The sequence below is a fragment of the Bos mutus genome, chromosome 9 (genome assembly GCF_027580195.1).
Source record: "Bos mutus isolate GX-2022 chromosome 9, NWIPB_WYAK_1.1, whole genome shotgun sequence".
Lineage (NCBI taxonomy): Eukaryota > Metazoa > Chordata > Mammalia > Artiodactyla > Bovidae > Bos > Bos mutus.
The window spans coordinates 18,549,791-18,574,581 of NC_091625.1; the positions used below are offsets into that span (position 1 = coordinate 18,549,791).

General features: G+C 36.4%; 1 protein-coding gene and 1 long non-coding RNA gene across 5 annotated transcripts in view; one reads left to right on the forward strand and one right to left on the reverse strand.

The window, feature by feature from the left end:
* Positions 1–9,429, reverse strand: part of LOC138989134 (uncharacterized) — a 283,758-nt gene extending 274,329 nt beyond the window's left edge. Inside the window, exons 1-3 of one of the 4 annotated variants that reach the window (XR_011465318.1) lie at positions 9,196–9,429; positions 8,522–8,571; positions 3,459–3,704 (exon numbers count right to left, since the gene is read on the reverse strand). This is a non-coding gene — a long non-coding RNA (uncharacterized lncRNA). Of the gene's footprint in view, positions 1–3,458; positions 3,705–8,521 lie in introns of all 4 variants that reach the window. The other 3 variants (XR_011465319.1, XR_011465317.1, XR_011465316.1) reach the window with 3 other exon arrangements.
* IRAK1BP1 (interleukin 1 receptor associated kinase 1 binding protein 1) lies at positions 9,423–24,272 on the forward strand. Its single transcript, XM_005896952.3, has 4 exons — positions 9,423–9,831; positions 16,375–16,440; positions 21,772–21,902; positions 22,009–24,272. Exons 1-4 carry the CDS (start codon positions 9,517–9,519, stop codon positions 22,277–22,279), a joined length of 783 nt encoding a protein of 260 aa, XP_005897014.1. The 5' UTR covers positions 9,423–9,516; the 3' UTR covers positions 22,280–24,272.
* Positions 24,273–24,791: the final 519 nt, after the last annotated feature.

Consider the following 24,791-nt stretch of genomic DNA (forward strand, 5'->3'; position numbering starts at 1 on the left):
TTTTTGAGTATTATGGATCTTCCTTAAAGGCAAGGCAATTTTATCTATCAGGCACTGTAACTACAGTGCTTAAGCCTAAGTTCGTGTGAGTGTGTTTGTGCTCAGTCGCATCCGACTCTTTGTGACCCCATGCACTGTAGCTCACCAGGCTCCTTTGTCCATTGCATTCTCCAGGCAAGAATGCTGGAGTGGGCTGCCAGATCCTCCTCCAGGGGATCTTTCCAACCCAGGGGTTGATCCTGCATCTCCTGAGTCTCTTACATTGCAAGCGGATTATTTTACCCCTGAGCCATTGGGGAAGCCCCAGGCCTAAGTTTACTTAACAAAAAACTTTTTTTTAAACTTTCTTACCCCAAACTTTCTTTTCTCAGTGCCTTCAAACACACACACACACACACACAAACCAGTTTTGAAAACAAAAAGTCCAATTATCTAAAGCAAAAGTGTAATAATTATAACCAGGGATTTTTTCTTAAGGTCAGAATCATCTAATACATACTGTAGCCTTAAAAATGTCATTAGTATTCTTTTTAATGGCTGAGTAATACTCCATTGTGTATATGTACCAAAGCTTTCTTATCCATTCATCTGCTGATGGACATCGAGGTTGCTTCCATGTCCTGGCTATTATAAACAGTGCTGCGATGAACATTGGGGTACACGTGTCTCTTTCCCTTCTGGTTTCCTCAGTGTGTATGCCCAGCAGTGGGGTTGCTGGATCATAAGGCAGTTCTATTTCCAGTTTTTTAAGGAGTCTCCACACTATTCTCCAAGGTGGCTGTACTAGTTTGCATTCCCACCAACAGTGTAAGAGGGTTCCCTTTTCTCCACACCCTCTCCAGCATTTATTGCTTGTAGACTTTTGGATCGTAGCCATTCTGACTGGTGTGAAATGGTACCTCATAGTGGTTTTGATTTGCATTTCTCTGATAATGACTGATGTTGAGCAGTCTTTTGAAATGTCTATTTAGTTCTTTGGCCCATTTAAAAAGAATACATTTGAATCAGTTCTAATGAGGTGGATGAAACTGGAGCCTATTATACAGAGTGAAGTAAGCCAGAAAGAAAAACACCAATACAGTATATTAATGCATATATATGGAATTTAGAAAGATGGTAACAATAACCCTGTGTACGAGACAGCAAAAGAGACACTGATGTATAGAACAGTCTTTTGGACTCTGTGGGAGAGGGAGAGGGTGGGATGATTTGGGAGAATGGCACTGAAATATGTATAATATCATATATGAAATGAGTCGCCAGTCCAGGTTCGATGCAGGATACTGGATGCTTGGGGCTGGTGCACTGGGACGACCCAGAGGGATGGTATGGGGAGGGAGGAGGGAGGAGGGTTCAGGATGGGGAACACATGTAAACCTGTGGCGGATTCATTTTGATATATGGCAAAACCAATACAATATTGTAAAGTTAAAAAATAAAATAAAAGTAAAAAAAAAGAAGATAAATGAGTTCTGAGGATGTACTATACAACATGACTATAGCTTTTAAAAACATATAGTTATATTAAATATGACCTTTTCCCATTATCATTTAACAATCTGTATTTAACTTTATTAATTTTTTCCTTATATCATCTGATTCATATACATTACTTTCCCCATGAATTCCCCCCTAATTTGCCTTATATCTAATCTCCTTTCTATGATGGAAGAGAAAAACAAGGTAACTTTTTTTTTCTTAAAATCCTATCTTTTCTAACCATCAAATGTTATCTCTGGTTTCTCTAGCACAGTATATTAAATTAGTTTTTCATGCTTTGAATATCAAAGACATTAATTCCTTTTCATGAAATGACACCTTAACAAAATCATTTTCTTTCAAACTTGCAACATATTATTTCCTTCCTGGGAATGACTGCCCATCATCTTTAAAGCAACCATATTATTCAAATATCATTTACTTTGGTAAATTCAATGTCTTTAAATTAAACTCTGTTTTTTGTTTTATACACCAGAAAGTGATTCCTGTGCTTTCACTAAACAAGGATAGATGGGCATTTCAATATACAGTAGTGGATTTCTAAAGTCTATGTTTTATACAAAAAAAGTTAAATTTCCTTTGAAAACTGAGACTAGGAGTAGTTAACTTTTCCTAAGAAAAATTAATATTTTATTACTAACAGACTTTGAAGATCACTGTGTATCAGGCTCTTGTATGGTTTCCCTTAGCACACAAGCTCAAAATGTTAGTTTTCCTATAAAAGTTATAAATATTTTTATTACAAATTTATGAATGTTGAAAATATAATTGTATGAACATTGAGCATCATGTTGAAGAGCCTTCTAATACATACAAAGTACCACAGAAAGTTGAGCTGCAAAGAAGTTTCCTGACTTGTATCTCCAGAGAAATGACACCCCGTAAGTAAAATGTCCATCTCCTGAACCTGGTGATGTGAATGTTTGCCCTTCCATGTCTTTTCTCCCAGAACAATAAGAATAATGCTATTCTCCATCTACAAAGAAAATGTAGCACATAATTTACATAGTTTTTCCTAACTGGTGATAGGCCTTTTCATTTGCCCGTTCCTGAGCTGTCTAATGTGGTAGCCATTATACAACTGTGGCTACTGAACACTTGCAATCAGGCTAGTCTAAGTCAAAATATGCTGTTAGGGTTAAATATACACTGATTTCAAAGAATCAGCATGAAAAACAGATTCAAAGGATACTGATTACATGTTAAAATGTTAATGTTGGATATATTAGGTTAGATAATTATTAAAATTAATTTCACTCGGGTTCTCTTTAAACTTTTTTTAATGTGACTACTAGAAAATTTAAAATTATGTTTGTGGCTTACACTGTATTTCTATTGAACAGTACTGGTCTGGTCTCTCTCCCCTGGATCCTAAATGGTACATAATTATAGGTATAAAGAGTGTGACTTAAGTTAGGGGTATCACATATTACAATGACAGAAAATAAAATGAACAGGCCAACAAAAGGACTAGATATGTGATGTCAAAATCTATAACAGGCTGTTGACTAGACATACTATGGTGATTGTTTCCCAATATATACAAATATCAAATCACAACATTATATACCTGAAACTAATATAATGTTATATGCCAACTACAACTTAATTTAAAAATCTATAACTAAAAGAATTAATCATTTATACTTCTAAGGAATCTGAGAAGTACCAATCGGTCTAACTTTAAGAAAAGCAGCAAGAAGTCTAGTCCTGCCGACTCAGATCCTATTGGTCTGATCATTTGGGAGAATCCTGGTACCTGCAGTGCCTGAACGCTCACATGCTTATATTAGTACATGTAAAGGATGATGATGACATAACTATCACTTACTGAACACATGATTTACGTCAGTCTCGTAAATAAATATTTCTCATGTAATCTTTATCCTAATCTTAAAGGTATATTAGGGGGTAAACTAACTGCTGAAACAAACATCCTCCAAGTGTCAGCGACTTACCAAAATAAATGTTATTTCTTGCTTACATCTCATGAGGTGGCAAAGGAGTGGCAGCAGGCTCTGTTTCAAGCTTCTTCTGTCTTAAAGTTCTTGTTTCTCTTTGGTCTCTAGGGTCCTTTCAAATCAGCAGATGAAGAAAATGTAAGAAGAGCATATTTGGGGGATTTTTATAGGTCAAGCAGGAAGTGGCGCATTTTATTTCCAACCAGCATTCCACTGCAAGAATTCAGACCTGGACATACCAGTCTGCAAGAGAGGCCAAAAGTGTTCATTGTGCCCAAGAATAAAAGTAAAACATTAGCAGTCTCTGCAGCAGGTACGTTTTATTATCTCTGTTTTACAGATGAGGTAACTCAGTCTCAGAAACATTCAAATAAATTCCCTAAAGTCACAGAACTAGGAAAAATTCAGCCACAGGTCGGTAGGACCACAAAGCCCATGCTCTTTCTAGGTAACACTGCAGAACTCATCGGGAACTGTCATCATCTCAGTATACTTACTTCAGTGGGAGCATTAAGCAAATGGTCAGGAGCTGACAGAGGACTGAACTGTCTATCCTCTCTTACCATTACAAGAGGGCAAGGTTGAGAAAATCCGTTTAGACAGTCAAGACTTCACTTTGCATCATTAAAGAATACATCTATATGACAAGAATCCTCAACAAACAAAAAACATAGAACCAGTAAAGTGGATTATTTATTGACAAAATACCATAGCCAAATACATAAATACCTGTGATATCCCATAATGATTATAGTCTGACAGGATGAGTATGAGAAGACCAAAGAATATTTGTATTTTGAAGGCTAGAAAAATCTATTTATCCAGAATCCAAAACCACTCAGAACACCTGAATAATCAGATTTATTTTGCAGTGCTATTGAATAATGATTCTTGCTTGGATTTGTGAGCCTAAGCCACCCCAAGATTTTGAAGTTTCTTCTGAATTATCAAAGAGAGATTTTATTATATTGCATGCATGCTAAGTTGCTTCAGTTGTGTCCAACTCTTTGATACTCTATGAACTGTAGCCTGTCAGGCTCCTGTCCATGGGATTCTCCAGGCAAGAATACTGGAGTAGGTTGCCGTGCCCTCCTCCAGGGGATTTTCCCAGCCCAGGGATAGAACCCACGTCTCCTGTGTCTCCTGCATTATAGGCGGATTCTTTACTGCTGAGCCACCAGGGAAGCCCTTTATTATATTAATCTTATCATTATTATAAAATAATTCATTTGAGGTTGATAATTCATGTAGACTACTTGTAGTAAATCATCCACATTGTTCAAATATTCAGAAACGTTCCATTCCTTCCTATTTCTGAACGAACAAAAACTGACTGCATTTAGGGAAAAGACAGAACATGAAGTGATTAAGAGGAAAGGGGATTATTTTTTTCATAGGCAGATGACTAGTGAGCTGGCTATGAAGTGCAGATAAAATTGCAAGGTATATACAGATAGCAGTACAATCATTTGGCTATAAATGAGATAGAAATCAAAACATATCAAAAGATTACAGACAAAAAGTGTTAGGATAGTGGAAAAAAGGAGCCAATGATGTTAGTCATTGGCTCTTTTGTTTCTCTATTTCTGTATTCATCACACCTTAGGATCACTTCCGTATCATGTTAGTCAGTATTCCTGATTCCACTAAATCTTATGGACATGTTTCTGAGAAAATATAATTTGTTTTCTTTTTCAGTTCATTTGTCATTCTCAGAAGGTAACTTATCTAACCTTCACCCTCCTTGGGACAATCTTTCACTGTTCTCACAACATACAATATATTCTAAGATTAATGTGATTTTACCATATTTCTACAAGTCTGGAGCAAAAAAAAAAGATTACATGTCTTAACTCTGTACTTATATGGACATGACTTGAGTTAAACCTTTTTCTCATTCTGGGTGAATGGCATTTTCAGATGAGCAATTTTCCCCTGTGCTTTGCTTAGTACCATGTAAGTTTTATTGCATCAGAGTTTCATTCTATTTCCTACTACCTTATTCAGAGGTTATCCTCAAAGCCAAAGCTGTCTCAGCTTGAAAAGTGATGCAGGACTGTACAAGGCCATTGGAAGGTGTGTGTTTAATACTATGTGTCAAGCAGCATGCAGCACACTTTCGGATATCCCCATAGTCATCCTGTGAATCCAGTCATCTGATCTGTCAACTGGAACCTTATCCTCTCTTTGAGAAAGGCTCCCACGAGAAATTCCAAAGCTGTACAAGTCTTCTCTGAATTCTCCTCTATTATTCACTATTATCAGTCAAAAGTCTTAGTTTTAGGATAATATAAAACTCAGCCAACCTACTTATGCATTAAAAAAAGGCAAGGGAGACCTTATGATAAGGACACAGGAATATTTTATAGAGCTCCAGGGTGTGAATGAAGCCAGGTCTAAGAAAAATTATATAAACATAAATTGGAACTTCATTTGTAGTCTTAATCTCATCTCTGTTCCTCTCGCTTTTATTTCCTCTCTCTTTCCTTTTCTCTATCCACTGACACATTGACATTGTCTGCTTCTCTACTAGAAACTGCATATGAAAAATGGCAAATCTCTCTCTCTCGAGTACATATATTTCGTGGTTCACCATCTGAGTGGCTGAATTTTTTAAATTGTATGTACATATAGATTTCTATGAATTAAAAAAAAAAAAAAAACCTCTAATCGGCCCAGTGTGAAACAAGTTCCTATTCTGGGTCTAATCAAATACAAAGTCAAGAGGTGTGCTATTCAAGATCGTTGCTAGAGGCTCAGCATTGACTCTAGAGAACTAGGTCACTGTGAGCTGAACTTGCCTATTCTGGGTCTAATCAAGTTGTATAAAGTACAAACTCAAGAGATGTGTTATTCAAGATGGTTGCTAGAGGCTCAGCATTGACTCTAAAGGAGAACTACGTCATTGTGAGCTGAACTAATATACATACTCTATCATCCTCATTCATTTCCCCAGTTCTGAATGAAAATCTTTATTAGCTTTGGTTCATCCTTCTCTTTTATTTACTATATAATTATTTTGCCATGAACTATTTCATTTGTCTTTCAAAATTACTCCTTTATCTATCCCAAATCCATTCCTACTGACTTTATCATTTTCCAAAATGACAGTTCAAAAAAAGGATATTTATTGTAAAATTTGGGCTTCCCTGATAGCTCAGTTGGTAAAGAATCCGCCTGCAATGCAGGAGACCCCGGTTCAATTCTTGGGTAGGGAAGATCTCCTGGAGAAGGGATAGGTTACCCACTCCAGTATTCTTGGGCTTTCCTGGTGGCTCAGCTGATAAAGAATCTGCCTGCAATGTGGGAGGCCTGGGTTCGATCCCTAGGTTGGGAAGATCCCCTGGAGGAGGGAAAGGCTACTCAGTCCAGTATTCTGGCCTGGAAAATTCCATGGACTACTATACATGGGATCACAAATAGCAGCTAAGTCCTGTCCGACTCTTTGTGACCCCACAGACTGTAGCCTGTTTGGCTCCTCTGTCCATGGAATTCTCCAGGCAAGAATACTGAAGTGGGTTGCCATTCCCTTCTCCAGGGGATTTCAGAACTGGCCTTCTTATAAGAAGAGAAATACCACGGATCCTTGTGTACATAAGAAAGGTTACGTGAGGTCACAGTGAGAAGATTGTCTGCAAACCAAGGAGATACCAAGCCTTCATCTTGGATTTCTTAGCCTCCAGAGAAAACAAATTTCTAAGCCACCCACTCCATGGTATTTTATTATGGCAGCTATGAATGATCCAAGGTTTACCTCTGTGAACTTATTCATTTTTCTTTCATTTTTTTCTGGTAAGAGCTCACTAAACATTAAGACTATTAGCTTTTTATACGAATATTTTTTCCCAATTTATTTGCCCCTCACCTTTTTGTTTTGTTTCATATACTGACATTCTTTTAGTGTAATCAAATTTTTCAGACCTTTCCTTATGGTTGCTGCATTTGAAATCATGCCTAGAAAGTCCTTCTCATTCCTATATTTATATTTACCCACTCTCTCTTCTCTTTTTATTTTTTGTCTCATCTGAATTTTATTTTTAGTGCATGTTAAGATACAGATGGTGACTGCAGTCAGGAAATTAAAAGACGCTTACTCCTTGGAAGAAAAGTTATGACCAACCTAGATAGCATATTCAAAAGCAGAGACATTACTTTACCAACAAAGGTCCGTCTAGTCAAGGCTATGGTTTTTCCTGTGGTCATGTATGGATGTGAGAGTTGGACTGTGAAGAAGGCTGAGTGCCAAAGAATTGATGCTTTTGAACTGTGGTGTTGGAGAAGACTCTTGAGAGTCCCTTGGACTGCAAGGACATCCAACCAGTCCATTCTGAAGGAGATCAGCCCTGGGATTTCTTTGGAGGGAATGATGCTAAAGCTGAAACTCCAGTACTTTGGCCACCTCATGCGAAGAGTTGACTTATTGGAAAAAACCCTGATGCTGGGAGGGATTCGGGGCAGGAGGAGAAGGGGACGACAGAGGATGAGATGGCTGGATGGCATCAGTGACTCGATGGATGTGAGTCTGAGTGAACTCCAGGAGTTGGTGATGGACAGGGAGGCCTGGCGTGCTGCGATTCATGGGATCACAAAGAGTCGGACACGACTGAGCGACTGAACTGAACTGAAGATACAGATCAATAATTTTTTCACATAGCCAACCAATTATCCCTGTACCATTTTCCCAGTTATTTGAAACTTACTTTTATCATGCCCTAAATATTTATATGCACTTAAAACTCCTATTGCTTTTTACCTATGATGTTCATTCATTCAATGGTTCACCTTGAAGATTATATTTTCCCACATTTATCATTAAACAAAAAGAATTCTCCACAAGATTCAGAAACATTATTTTTGGTGACAAATTATTTAAAAAACATAGTGGAAAGGTTTTTAAAATTAAAATATTAATATATAATTGCTTTTATCTAACAATAAACATCAAAATAAATATATACAAAACTATCCATGAACCAATAAAGGGGCTGCGGGTACTGTCTGATTTAGTTGAATCATCTTACTCATCAAAAATAAAAGAATAATGATAGAGAAGAAACTACCTAAGGATTGTCGGTTGGCTTTTTCAGGCTCCTTTCAAGAGAATAGTTGTCTTTTAAAAAAAAAGTTACAAAAAAAAATCTTTTTCCTCTGGGACAGGAGGGCTACTTTTATACATCATTACTTATTGGTAGGAAGAAAATCTACTTAATGTGGGTCACTGGGTTAAAGATTGTGATATTTTTCAAGCAAAGGGTAAAGATAAGAACTAAGTAGTGTAAGGCTTTGCCATGTCGATGTTGAATGTGCTTTGATACCACTTGAGTTTCTCTTGTCCTTATTCAAGGCCAGAACCATTCCAGGAATTTTAGACAAAATTCGAGAGATTTGAAAAGCATGCCAAAGCTTTAGCTATTATCATTATCCATTATTTTCTGCTTTCCATATGGCAATTACTTTATGATCCCACTGCAAATGTGGAATGTATTATCAACACGGCTTTAGAGGCAATGAAACTGAGATTCTAGGAATCATAAACTTCAAAGATCAAACTGGTAAAGTTCAATCCAACACAAATTTCTGGCGCTCTATGGTGCCGTGGGGTCCACTGCGCAAGTGGAATAGTAAAGTCAGACAAAAGTAAAAACAAAGTTGGGACAATCGGAGACCCGATTGGCAGCAGATTAAGAATAAAAAGAGCCATTCCGGCCTCTGAGGAGACTTCCGAGGTACTCACGGCGCGTCGCCGGCCGAGGCAGACGGACGGCGTGGAAAGGGGAGCTCACTGAGAGGGTGGCCGCGTAGAAACCTCCCTCAGGTTTTCCAAGGCCACAAGGTAAGCAAGTTAAAAACCACAGCGCCGCGCTCAGTCAACAACTAGTAAAGGAAACGCGGCAAAATCCTCCGCAAAGCGTATCTCTCTTCCTCCACAGCGGCTCCTGGACCACCAAGCCCATCCCGACATCCTTTGCGCCGCGCCGCACCAGCCTTGAGGCTCTTGGACCCCTTCGGCCGCCGTCGGCTCTGAGTTGCGACGGGCAACCAAGCAGCCATCGCTATGTCGTTGCAACAGACCCCCCAGTCGCGGGTGTTCGTGGAACTGCTTCCCTGGGCTGACAGGGGCCGGGAGAACTATCTGCTCTCGGGTGGAGAGACGCTGCCTGGCCTCCGCCGCCCTCTCTCCTCAGCGCCAGCCCAAACTCCTACCCGCGAGGTGCATGTCAGCGGCACCGCGGAGGTGTCTGCGAGCCCCGACCGGGCGCAGGTGGTCGTGCGGGTGAGCAGCACCAAGGAGGCGGCGGCCGAGGCCAAGAAGAGCGTTTGCCGCCGCCTGGACTACATCACGCAGAGCCTCCGGCAGCAGGGCGTGCAGGTGAGAGCTCCACCGGCCAGGAGCTTCCAGCCCGACCGCGAAAAGCCGGCGGCGGAGGGTAGGGGCGGGGAAGGTTTTGAGCGTCTAGACACCTTTGTGTCTTCGGCGGCGTGAGGGGCCGCGAGGACCTGCCAGAGTGTATCTCTGGCCCATCCTCCTCAGTTCAGTTCAGTCGTTCAGTCGTGTCCGACTCTTTGCGACCCCATGGACTGCGGCACGCCAGGCCTCCCTGTCCATCACCAACTCCTGGAGTTTACTCAAACTCGTATCCATCGAGTCGGTGATGCCATCCAACCATCTCATCCTCTGTCGTCCCCTTCTCCCCTCGCCTTCAATCTTTCCCAGCCCGTCCTTCTAGGGGAAAGTAATTATCAGCCGCAGTGACTTGCAAAACAAAATAATTAAAATTGAGTGGGGTTTTATTTGGTATCACTTGTTGCAGTAATTTGTTTTAACCTTGAAATGACGAACTGTTAAGCTTCAAACAGTAAGATGTAAATGCTTGCATAAGTAGTGTGCTAGATACTGAATCACCTTTTTGTTTTTATTCTGCACCCCTCCTCCCAGCCTGGGAAAGCTTTACATGAAGTGATTCTTTGGTATTTTTCGCAAAAAGTAATATGGGGCTGGGGCGGGATAGGGGGAATATTGTACCCATTTTCGTTTTATAAAGACTCAAAATTTTCTCCGAATTGTTTAGTTTTAGCTTAAAAAAGAAAATTAAGCCAGTATATTGTACATGCCACATATATGAAATACCTCTTCTTACCAGAGATGTTCCTGAAACAAATCCTTAAATAAATCTTGCCCTAAGCCCACTTTAAAAAAAAAAAAAGAATGAGTCTCATTTAATTCGTACAACACCCCTGTTAAGCAGGTTTTAGCATCCCCACTTTCCAGATTTAAGGAGGTTAAATAATGCTTTGAACACCCCGGGTTATATTTGAACTCCTGTATTCTGAAAACCGAAATCTAGATTTCTTTCAACTAGCCTAGGCTCCAGGTAATTAGAATGAAAGAGAATTAGAAAGCACAGACTTCATAGGCTATCTCAGATCCCTCCTATTACAGAGTAGCCTGAAGGCCAGAGCTGTGATTTGTGTTCCCGCAACACTGAGTTCTTAAAAGTGCTCTTGTTAGAAATGACACACCCTGAAAAAGCAAGTCTTTATTTTAAGAAGTTTTATTTGTACTTATAAACATAGATTGCATTTATAAACATAGATTTATTTTAAAAGTCATATTGAAAAGATGTCTCTAAATGATTTTACAATTTAGAAGGATCTGCTGCTAATTATAAATTATGTGAATAAAATGAATTTAATATATAGAAATATATTTTCTCCCCAAAACTGCTGCCAGTGCTGCAGACGTATTTGAATAATATAACTAATTCTTAAGTTTTTTGCTTAAAATGTATATGGAGCTCACATGGCTGCAACTTCAAATATGTAAAACAGGATCAATCACTACATCCAACTTAAAGTAATTACATTAAAGACTTAGTGTTCAAGACATGCAGAGGTCAGTAATCTCCAGATTATCTCTGCTGATGGAGGAAAGCAGTGGTAAATAATTTGTTCAGTAGAAAATGCAAATAAAATCATTTATATTACATTTCAGGGTGAATTTAATGAGTCTTCACAAAATCTTTATTCATTTTAAACTTTAAAATCTGTGTTTATAAACATCACTCCCCTGATTAAAAGGCCCCTCATATTCCAAACTCTTTCGCTTAATAGATGGAGCTTAACTCTGTCATTTCCTGTCATCTCCTGGCCTCATAGACTGACTTCCCTCTTTTTTCCTTTAAAAACCAGCCCAAGTTCACTTCTTGAGCACTTTTTTCCTACACTACTCCCTGTGTACCATACCCCATTCACCGCCCTTAATAAAATGTATCACTTTATAATTACTGCTCTCCTTGTCTCTCCTCCATATTCTAAACCTCTCCAGAGTGGAGATCATTTTGTCTCTTGCTTGCTTTGTATTGATGGGTTATGTTTCATACTCTTCACATAATGTCTACTTAGAAAATGGTTTTTAATAAACTATTCAGCTATCATATAGATCATATATAATTTTATGGTTATATATAGTTTCACCTGTGAAGGCATGACCTCATTTTGAGTGTTTTTATGGAAAAATGTTTTAAAGTTCCAAGCAATATTTACTCATTCAACCATAAAATACTTATTAAACATTCCTGATCACTGCATTTTAAATAATTTCCTGTTTTTCTGTTATCTTCCCTTTTGAAATTTATGAGAACTTTAAAAATTAAGATTATCAGTAACTGTCTCTCATATATTGCAAAAATTTTCCCAATTTAGTATTTGCCATGTAACCTTGTTTGCAGTATTAAACATTAAAAATTTTAAAGATTTATTTAAATTCTCTTACTAGTACAATTTTTCACGATATTTTTGAGTCTTCTAGTAAATCACTTAAACTCTTCGAAGTTTTATTTTCTTCATAAGAAAAGCTTCTCATGAGATTAAAGCTAAATGATAAGAGTTTTTTAAATCCCCAAATTTATAAGAACTAATATAATCTGTTTTTATTGTTTTCTTGTTCTGCTTCATATGTTGGTTAAAGTACTACTGTTTTTATTGTTTTTCATTTCAAATAAACATTTCTCCTGCAAAAAAAAAGTTTTCTGACTTTGGTGTAATGCTTATTGGGTCCTTCGCAAGCCTGAAGCTACATAACTATTAACTAATATTTCCTGGACTTTTTAGGGACCCTTTATAGTACGTTAAATATTTACTACATTTGGAATTTATTTTGGTATAAGGAAAAGGGTTTTGTTTTCTCCTAAATGGGTAAGTTACTGTACTTAAAGCCCTTAAAAATAAAAGTCCCCTTAAAAATAAAAAGTACTGCTTTATTTGATCTTATGGTTGATTCAATAATAAGAAAACAAATAGCTCAATTAAAAAGCACAAAATACCTGAACATATACTTCACCAAAGAATATATACAAATGGCAAGGAAACACATGAAAAGATCCTCCACATTATTTGTGATTAAAGAAATGCAAATTAAACCACAATTTGATACCATTATGCATGTATTGGATTTACTAAAATCCAGTATCATTGATGATAGCATATGCTGGCAAAGATGTGGAACAACAGAAATTTTCATTCATTGCTGGTGAGACTGCAAAGAAAGTGGTATGGCCACTTTGAAAGACAGTCTTAGAGCTTCTTACAAAGTTAGCCTTACTATAGGAACCATTAACCCACATGAGAATCAAAGACTTACGTTCACATATAAATTTGCACAAGAATATTTATAGCAGGTTTATTCATAACTCACTAAAACTTTAGAACTTGGAACAGCCAAGATGTTTTCAACAGCAGAATGGATAACTGTTAAATCTATGCATTGGAAAATTACTCAGCAATAAAGAGGTGCTATTCACAGAACAACATGGGCAAATCTTAAATATTATAAGTGAAAAAAACAGATTCAAAAGGTTTACATTCTATGATCCATTCATGTGACATTCTGGAAAAGGGAAAACTATAGGGACATAAATCGGTGGACAGGTTGTTTGATGGCAAAGTGGTTAACTATAAAGGAGGTCCACAGAGGAACTTCTCAAGGGGAAAAAATTATTCGGTGTGGTACTGGAGTGGTGAATACATTTGTCAAAACCCATAAAACTAAATCACAAAAAGGGAACGCTAATTATGCAAATTAAAAAAAAAACAGATCAATTCCAGGACAGAACCCAGACTGTGACAAATGAACCTAACTCTGTTACAAATGAATGACATAATTGCACTGAACGTGGGGACAGAAGGTGAGCGGAGTATCCTAAGTCAGTTTGGAAAATTATATTTTACTAGAAACTAATGATAAAGATGAAAGATATATAAACTCTGTACCCTAGTTAGTAAATGTTTTTTCCAAGGTTTACAGTTCTGAAACTGTTTTATATGTATAGTAGGCTTGAAAAACAGGTGGTTGGTGGCTGAGGGAAATGAGGTTTCTAACTACTGGAGAGGAAATTACAGATAAGAAAGGAAGGTTAGAATGAACTCTGTGGTTCTTAATTAGAGTTAGAAACATCAGTATGAACTCATGTTTATATAGTATATAACTTAGTATATATCAGATGGATAGATGCAGAAACAGTTGTGGATATATGTGTATATATCACAAAGAGTCGGACAAGACTGAGCGACTGAACTGCAGTGATATGTACCATAGTAATAAAAAAATGATTACATCAGAAAAACCTGAAACTGAAGTATATGGAACTCTATACTATCTTGGCAACTTTTCTATAGACTTTAAATTTTTCTAAAGTAGAAGTTATTAACAGTTACAGAACAGCATGTAGAGTATAATTTCATTTATAAAAAATTCTATACATCTACAAATTTTTATGTGCATGGATAGATGACTTAATTAAATGTTTACTGAAATATTAACATAAGGGGTTTGGAGACTATTCTTTCTCTAGTATTAGATATTCATTAATTAGTGTATATTATTTTTATAAAAACTATAATGTTAAGTGAAACAATAAAAGATACTTTCTTTTCTGCTACCTTTCCTAAAATTATTTCTCTAATAATTTTTCTGTCAGAAGTCTTATGTACATTTGTCAAGTGAAGTGAGGAAAAACTGAAAAAAGACATCTAAGAAAATAGAAGATATGTTTACATGTCATAAAAGAATACTAACTGACACGTTTCATGTATCAAGTTTCATGTTTTCAACTTTAAGCAATGTATACAGCATTGGTTTAGTTTATATTTATCAATACTGTAATTTTCTACAATGAATAATTATTACCATGATAAATATTATCACAAAAATGAATTAGTATTTTCATTCAAACTGACATCAGAGCTATAATTGGAACTTAAGTTCAGATTTTCAGGTTAAAGCTTTTTAGAATTTTCTAGGTCTATAAATGGCTTGAAATTAGTGTATATCTTAAAATTAATGTGCATCTAAATCCTTTACCAAATAACATAATTAAATGATTGAGAATCATCATCTTTATTTAGCATATATTTTAAAGATACAAACATTTATAAAATATAGGTTCTGCCTGTCCCCAAGAGTGGGAGTAAGTCAAGAATTCATTTCACTAAATTTTAAAACCCTTTTGAAACATAAATAAGTTCAATTTTTTATCAGAATTATATACCCTGTACTTACCCAGAGAATCAAAAAGCATTAATGTTACTTTTCTAAGAATAGGCTGGCTTAGGTCCAATATTTCAGGAAATGTTTATATCATAATGGTATTGCATCTCTGTTTGCTGAGTGCCTTCTGTGTCAAGCATTTTATTCACAACTTTTCATTAAATCCTCAGATCAGTTCAATGTGATCTCAGAGGGAGCAGCAGTCAGTGGCAGCTTGAAGCAAGATCTTAGTTTCCTGCCTGGGAATCAAACCTGTGCTGGCTGGGTGAAAATCAGGAATCCTGACCACTAGACCATTAGGGGCTACTGACTAGAAGCAGAGCCCTGGCCCTTGACCTCTTTGAAAAAAGAATGTTACTAAGAGACCAAGGTTGTAAAACAAGCAGAGATTATTAGAAGCACCATACGTGTGAAAGAGCACAAAGAAAAGCAGTTTATTTAGGACAGAAGTAAAGAGAGCTACACACTCAGAGAAGAGTCAGGGCATCTTTGCTAAGGAGGCGCGCTAAAGGTGTGGTTTGAATTGCTTAAATAGGAGCCTTCTTCCAGGTCTTTGTTTTCCTCTAGCCAGTTATCTTGCTTATTTCCCATATGTGATCTGACTCGGCCCTGTCCAATGTGGGCATGAATCTTTTGGCCAACATGGATTCCAGCACAAGGGTCTCTGAGGGGTTGGCAAAACATATGGGTTAGTACCCCCTTCTTTGTTGACCTCCTAGGAACTTTTCTGCACATGTACAATCAGGGAGGTCTCCTTTTCCTGAAGATGAAAGACGTGGTCATCTTTTTCCTCCAGCAGGGCTTAGTTCCTCTCTGCTCCTGCCACTATCTTTTTCCCGGAAATGTTGGGGGAGGGAGAGACAAGCTCCAATTGCTCAGCCTGACAAACTCCAGTGGCTCAGCCTGTGGCCCCTCTACCTGCTACCTCACAGTGTAACACAATTTTATAAGTGTGGAAACTGTGTCTCAAAAAGTTGAGTAACTTGCCCAAAGTTATATACTATATGTGTTCAGTAAATTAGTATTATTTGTAAGTTAAACATTTTATAAACTCTAACATCCCTACAACATTCAGAATGTTTTATGTACAAATAATGCTTCAGATATATATTACCCTAAGTTCATACTTTTTGAACTAGCTAATGTAAAAATTACAAGTGGAATGACAATTATGAAATATCAGCAAATATTTTTAGGTTTCTGAATTTGTTTTTTTTAGGAAAGTTTTAAAGCATTAGGCAAGCCAGTTCTTTTCACATATTTTGTTATTCTGATTTTAATAAGTACAGGTTTATACTTTATGTTTTAGAGTAATTGCATTTAGTAGCCAAACATTTAGTAATCATATTCTTGTACTTTCTGTTTCAGTCAGAAAATGTAACTGTGACAAAGGATTTTAAAAGGCTAGAAAATGCTTATCACATGGAAGCAGAGGTATGTGTTATCTTCACAAATACTTGGAAACAGCATGACTTTGTGGGGACAATTTGCATTTAATTTTATTCTTGAAAGTCAAGTACAGGAGAAATACTTCTCATGGTGTTGATAAAAGATCATTTTTCTCAAAATCATTTTTGGTGTTAACATATCTGGGTGAGATTTAAGGGAAATTGTTTTGAAATGGAATAAAAATAGCAGAGGGAAGTAGCATTTAATTGCCACCTGAACAAAATTTTCGTAATGTTATCATGTAGTCAACAGGAAGAAACACTACAGAGGAAAAATTTCTTCTCCTCAGATAAATAGCAAATTAATAGTCATAGCATAAAGGATTGAAAGACTTCAACATTCTTTTATTTCACAAGACTATTTTGTGTTAAGATTTATTTAAAAATAAAAACTACTCAACCTTTGCACAAATTGAAAAAATTGTGTATTTTTTTACACACAATTAATGAAAACATTGAGTTCCTACAACTGTTGAGCTTTTTACTTATCTTCAAAGATTTTATGATCAGGACTTTATGAAGTCAGAGTATGTTATAAGTAGTTACAACCAGCTTAAAATACCACTGTCTCTTTGATTCCAAACTTCTTGGAGTGTGTGCTTAGTCATACCGCCTCCTTGCCACAGGAAACAAACGAGTAGATTAAAATGGACTGTTGTTAGTCCAATCAGAGAACCTTTGCCTTTAGAGGTGGAAAATACCTCAAGAAATCACCTGGTCCTACCTTCAGGCAGATAATATATTATTTTTCCTAAATTTAAGGGTGTGGCTTTAGGCTAAGATACCTTAGGCTCAGACTTTTTAAAGATCATATTACAAGAATTAGAATGGAAATTAGAATCCTGGCTTCTTACCTCTTAAGTTAGTAATTATCATAATACACTGTTGTCCCTATATTTATTTGAATAAATTTGTAATTTTTTCACTTAAATATTAACTATCTGAAGGAATTTTAAAAATACTTATAATGATTTTGGGTTTCCCTGTTGGCTCAGCAATAAAGAATCCACCTGCAATGCAGGAGACGTCGTAGCCACCTCAGGTTCAATTCCTGGCTCAGGAAGATGCCCTGGAGAAGGAAATGGTGACCCACTCCAGCATTCTTGCCTGGGAAATCCAATGGCTGCAGTCCACGGGGTCACAGAGAGTCCGCACATGACTTAGTGACTAAACAACAACAATGATGATGATTTTAGGGATCCACCTGGGAAATGTTGAAGTAAAACCTTGGCTTTGCAATTCCTTTATCTGTCTTTCCACTTCTTATGTTGTTTTCTTGTTACAGTTTCAGTGTTGGAGAGATTTTAAAAACCTGGGACACGATAAGCATTCAATAAAAGTCTATTAAAAAGTCTATAGGAAAAGTAGTATAAACAGTTTTCCCTCTCCTTTTCCTTGCACGTTTCCATGTTTCAGGTATTTTCCATAATATTTCTCATCTAATCTTTTCTCAACTCTTCATTTTTGTTGTGAAATACTTTATCCGTGGTTTGTGGTTTTAGTGGTTTTAGTTGCTGAGTCGTGTCCAACTCTTGTGACCCCATGGACTGTGGCCTGCTAGGCTCCTGTCCATGGGATTTTCCAGGCAAGAATACTGGAGTGGGTTGCCATTTCCTTGTCCAATGTATAAATCATACTTATATTTGATTTGTGCATTTAAATCATATTTTTCCTATCTTATATTTCCCCTATATTCAGCAAAAATATTGTTCAAAATCAAAGGCCAATTATAGACTTTTTCAGAAAGCTGAAAAAATTCATTACCATAGACCTTCAATCCAAGGAATGTTAAACAGATTTGGGTAGGTGGAAGAAAATGGTACCAGAAAGGAATAGGAATCTACAGAGAGAAATGAAGAACACTGAAAATGGTAACTACATAGGTAGATTTGATATTTTTCTTATATCTCTATAACTCTACACCTATATAAAAATAATTGTTTAAATAAAAATGATAATGGTGAACTTTAGGGATTATAACATATGTAAAACATACAACAGCAATAGCATGAAGGGAGAAAGAGAAGTATAATATTTAAAGTTTCTTATGTGTGAAATGGTGTATCTCCTGAAGGTAGATTGAGATAAATTAAACATGTATATACTGTAAACTCTAAGGCAGACACTAAAGTAACTACAGGTTACAGTAAAGAAACCAATGAAGGATATCAAATAGAATAAAAAATATACTCTATCTCTTCCCAGAAAGGCAGAAAATGGGGAGAGGGGAACAAAGAAAATATGAGACAAATAGAAAATCAATAGCAAGATCAGAAGTTTAAATATAACCATATCAATAATCACATTAAATAATTTAAGGGGCTTTCCCCATGGCTCAGTAAAGAACCTGCCTGCCAATGCAGGAGACATAAGAGACACAGGTTCGAGCCCTGGGTCAAGAAGATCCCCTGGAGGAGAGCATGCAGGCCACTGCAGTATTCTTGCCTGGAGTATGGACAGAGGAGTCTGGCAGGCTACAGTCCATAGCGTCGCAAAGAGTCGGACACAACTGAAGCAACTTAGCACGCACGCATGCTGATGTATAAGTGAGATGAATGACAGTAATGATATAAGAGATGGGGTGGAATACTTAGGATTATTTTGTTGTTATAGTTATACAACCCATAAAGTGGTATTCTGCTGCTGCTGCTGCTGCTAAGTCACTTCAGTTGTGTCCAAGTGTTATTTAAAGTAGACTTGGATTTGTTGTAAATATGTATTATGTACTTTAGAGAAATCACTAATAAAAGCTTAAAAAATACAGCTGATATGCTAAGAAAGGAGAAAAAAAAAGAAACCATGAAATGCTCAATTAAAATCACAAAAGGCAGAAGACAGAACTTAGAAAAAAGAACAAAGGAAACAAATAGAAAACAGTAAAGAATATGGTAGATATTAATCCAGCTGTATCAGTAATGCTTTGAACATCAGTGGTCTAAATGCAGCAATTAAAAGACAGATTGTCACAGTGGATCAAAAAACACCACCAAACTATATGTTATCTATGAGAAATCTGTTTTAAATATAAAGACATATATAGATAGCCATGGAAAAAAATTAATCATGCTAACACTAAGCAAAAGAAAGCAAGAGTCACTATTGTAATTTTAGACAGAGCAGACTTCATAATAGGGAGTTATCAAGGATACAGAAGGGTATTATGTAATGATACAGGGCAGTTTTCCAAGAAACATAATAATCCATGGGGACTTCCCTGGTGGTCTAGTGGTTAAGACTCTGTGCTTCCAGTGCAGGGTTCAATCCCTGGTCAGGGAACTAAGATCCCACATGCCACACAGTGGCACAGCCAAAAAATAATAACAGTCTTTAATATGCATTCTCCTGAGTGTCAGACTACATCAGGCAAAAACTAATAGAACCTCTAGGAGAAATAGATGAGCCCACCATCATAGTTGGAGTCTCCAACTTCCTTTATCAAAAAGGGACAGATTCAGGGACTTCCCTGGTGGTCCAGTGGTTAAGAGTCTACCTGGCAGTGCAGGGGACATGGGTTCAGTCCCTGGTCAGGGAACTAAGATCCCATATGCCATGGAGCAACTAAGCCTGTGGGCCTCAACTAGACAGACTATACACCACACAAAAAATTCCACATGATGCAGTGAAGACCTGTGTACAGCAACTAAGACCTGATGCAGCCAAATAAATAATTTTTAAAAAAAGGAAAGTCACTTTAAAAAGAAAGGGCAGATTCCACAGGCATAAAATCAGTAAGGACCTAGTTAAATTTAACAATACCATCAATTGACTGGATATAATGGACATCTACGGGGCTTCTCAGGTGGTTCAGTGGTAAAGATCCACCTGCCAAGCAGGAAACATGGGTTCCATCGGCCCCCGGGATCAAGAAGATCTCCTGGAGAAGAAAATGGCAACCCACTCCAGTGTTCTTGTCTAGAAAATCCCATGGACAGAGGAGCCATGGGTTCACAAAGAGTCAGACACAACTTAATGACTAAAAAACAACAACAAAATGGAAATCTATAAATTACTTCCCCCAAAACAGAATTCTTCTCAAGCTCTCATGGAACATTCACCAAGATAGCACACATTTGGAATTTGGGTCTTTCAAGAATAAGCCACCCGTTCTCAATACTTGGCTCTGCAGTAAACCTTTCTCTGCTCCCCTCACCCCTAAAATACATTCTAGGCCAAAACTTATACCTTAACAAATTTAAAAGGATAGATAACATAATGTCTGCTCTCTGATCACAATGGAATTAAACTAGAAATCAGTAACAGAAACATAATTGGAAAATCCCCAAGTATGTGGAGATTAAACAACATACTTCTAAATGACATGTGGATCAATGAAGAAATCCCAAGAGAAATTTTTAAATGTTTAGAACTAAATTAAAATGAAAATAAAATCTATCAAAAACTATGAGATGCAGCGAAAGCAGGGCTTAGAAATTTTAGCATTGAATGCATATAGTAAAAAGAAGAAAAATCTGAAATAAATAATCTAAGCTTCTGCCTTAAGAAACTAGAAAAAAGAGCAAATTAATCCAAAGTAAGTATTGAAACCAGTCAGAACATCAGTCTTCCATGGTTAACATTTATGATGAAAGGCAACTGTTCTGTATTGTATAAGATGACTCTTTGCTACTCCAGCCTGTACTTAAGTATCTGTACATTATTGTTTTACATATTTTACATAAAGTATTATATATTTTACATAAAGTACTTCAGTACCTGTACTTTATTGTTTTACATACTGAGCTTGTATAAAGTTTCCTTAGGAAAAAGGTTTAGTTTTCTTCCATAGAATGTTTAAAGACTACAGTTTTCAAGTATTGCTGAATATATAAGAACTGCTTCCACATAGTTAAAGGCAGATGGCATAATGAAATAGATGAGCTTCTGCATATAGATCTGAAAATAACTATTGGATGAAGAAGCATACCTCACTGACAGCAGTGGAGCATGAAGTAATTACCGCTAATCAGGAAGCTAGCTAATGTCTAAAGAGTCATGAAACATTTATCAGGCTAAGAGAATTTAGCCAAATAATAAAATTGAAGGGGAAGCCCCCCCAACTCTGTTTCATAAAAAAGTCCCTGACTGATTTAAAATGAATTTTAAAATGTTCAAGTCAACATTAAACAAATTAAAAAATTCATAAGCAAAAATAAATTCAATAACAAAATTTGGTTGTAAGTACCAAGTAGGCCTTTCTTATCTGTTACATACTATAAAATGACCTCACTGTAATGTCTTTATTTTTTTTTAACTCACATGTAGAAAAAAAAATTGAAATCAGAAATGAAAATAATTTCAACTGTTATTTCATTTACAGGTCTGCATTACATTTACTGAATTTGGAAAAATGCAAAATATCTGTAACTTTCTTGTTGAAAAGCTAGATAGCTCTGTTGTCATCAGCCAACCCCAGTTCTATCATATGCCAGGTTCTATTGATAACCTTCGGTAAGTTAAGCACATCTTTCAATGACTTATCAACTAATTAAACAAAACTGTTCCATCCTACAGTTTTTGAATGTCTTACTAATCATCTCTGCATTTAATTCCTAAGACGACAAGCCTGTCTTGCTGCTGTAGAAAACGCACGGCGCAAAGCTCAAGAAGTCTGTAACCTTGTTAGCCAAACTCTAGGAAAACCTTTAATAATCAAAGAAGAAGAAACAAAAGAATGGGAAGGCCAAATAGATGATCCCCAATCATCTAGACTTTCAAGTTCATTAACCGTACAACAAAAAATCAAAAGTGCAACAATACACGCTGCTGCCAAAGTATTTATAACTTTTGAAGTAAAGGGGAGAGAGAAGAAAAAAAAACACATCTGAAATTCTGACCAAAATATATTGTGTTTGTATCTTTTTTTGTCTATTTTTATACTTTTTATAATGTTTGCTTTTGTCCTAAATACATATATTTTATAGTATATAATAAAGTGTTTCACCCCCAAGCCTGTCAATCCTTGAATATAGTTCCACAGAATACTTAACATTTACTTTCTGTTTTCAAAAACTTATTACGGGAAATACTCTGGAAACAAATGTGTTAGATACACTTGTATACGGACAGTTCATATAAGTGCATGTGTAAATAATTTTATATTTCTACTCTGGAAAGAAATGTTGACACAGTTATTAACATGATTCTTAACATTCATTCTTAGAACAATGGGCTTCTCTGGTAGCTCAGTAAAGAATCCACCTACAATGCAGGAGACCTGGGTTCGATTTCTGGGTTGGGAAGTTCCCCTGGAGAAGGGTATGGCAACCTGCTCCAGTATTCTTGCCTGGAGAATCCCATGGACAGAGGAGCCTGCTGGGCTACAGTCCATGGGGTTGCAGAGTCAGACACAACTGAGTGACTAACACTTTCACTTTCACACTTGCACAACATTCATTCTTAGAACAATGAGCAATATATAACTTTTGATAAAAGGATAATGATGTATACTAAGAAAATATTCTGATGCCAGAAATAAAAGGTAATATATGGACCAGACTGTCTTCACCAGGACTCCTTTGATTATACCAGCTTTCTGCAGTACAAATATAATGCAATCCATGTATGTAATTTAAAATTTCTTAGTAGGCATATTTTTTAAAAAGTAAAAAACAGTTGAAACTAATTTTAATACTTTAAATAACCTAGCATATCCAAAATATCATTTTAGCATGTAACTATTTTCTAAATAATGGGTATTTTATATTCTTTTTTATCGTGTTTTCAAAATCCAGTGTGTATTTTATATTACAGCACATCTCAACTCATATGCTAAATTTTCATCACAAATACTTGATCTGTATATAATTTTCTTAAAATATAGGCAGAAAAAAATAGGTTCACATACCTGTGTTGTTCCAGACACACTTAAAGATCTAGTAACTGAATCAAGTGTCAGTTTTTAAAAATAAAAAAACTTTTTTTAACCTTCAGTTCCTTAGTTTCACTAGCCACATTTCAGGGACTTGAAAGCCATAAGTAGGTAGTGGCTACCATGTTGGACAGCGCAGAGCCATACACTGAGATGATCCTTAAGGCCATCAGCAAGTACGTCACTGCTATTGCAATATACACTGTCTAAAGTGTATCTACAGAAAACAAGTCTGTCGTGTTGCACAGGCTTACCATTCCCCACCACACAGCTAGGCCCTTGGGGTTTTTTTTTCCTGATAATTCTTGACACTCATATGCCAATATTTCTCTCCTATAACATAATCCAGTATGCAGTTTCCATCCCCACCCACTTTCTTAAGTGGCACTAAAAACCACTTCTCCATCTCTTCTGTACTATCCTTAGTGGGAGGGAATATGGAAGCTGAGAAGAAGAACTTTAGAATCTGATGCTACTATTTTAAAATCCTGATTATACCACTTGAGTGTAAGCTTCTTAGAATGGAGATCTTGTCTTTCTCATTCACAACTGCATTCTCGGTCTCGGCATAGTGACAGGGCCAGCACAGAGTAGGTTCTCAAATATCTGCTGAGCATATAAACCGGTTATAAAAACTTGGCAAGTCACTTTAATTAAGCTTCTCTTTCTTCACCAGTGAAATGAGGCCAATATCTATCTTGCAGTGTTACTATAAGGATTAAAGTTGATAAATGTAAGACAATAAAAAATAATGCCTAGTACATAACAGTCATTTGGTAAATGGTAGGCAACCCACTCCAGTGTTCTTGCCTGGGTCGCACAGAGTCGGACATGACTGAAGCGACTTAGCAGCAGCAGCAGCAGGAACCACTCTGTCAACTGCATTCTTTGATTATTGTCAACCCAAGTAAAATCTGCCTTTTCCAAGTCTTCCATTAAGATGAATTTTTAAATAGTCATATTAAAAATAAACATATCAGAAAATCAGTTAAACGTATGTTGAATTTTTATTTCCAAAAAAAGTTAGATTATATCGTAGCATTCATTTATCCACTTGAGTAAAAAAGTACAATTGAGTCTATATCAAGAAAAAATTTGTTCATACTCAATAAAATTTAATCACAGGGAGTGATTTTTCTTAGCCATGGCTGCATTATATTTTTGATTCCATCATATTTGGTAAAGAAGGTTTTCAACTTAGCAAGAAATATCAATACCTAAAAACAAATTTTAAGTTAGCATGCACTTTTTAGGATTCACAGGCATTTTTACAGACATTGCTTCAAAAAACAATCCTACAAAATGGGCAGTCCTACAACTGTATAGAGTATGTAAGAACAGAAATCCTTCAATGATTGGACTGGTTTATGTATGACCTGTACACTTTAAGAGTATCAAGTTTAGTTGTCAGTTAATAGCAATTTTATTAATATGGCAGATACCGGAGTCTCACAATGAATTACTTAGGG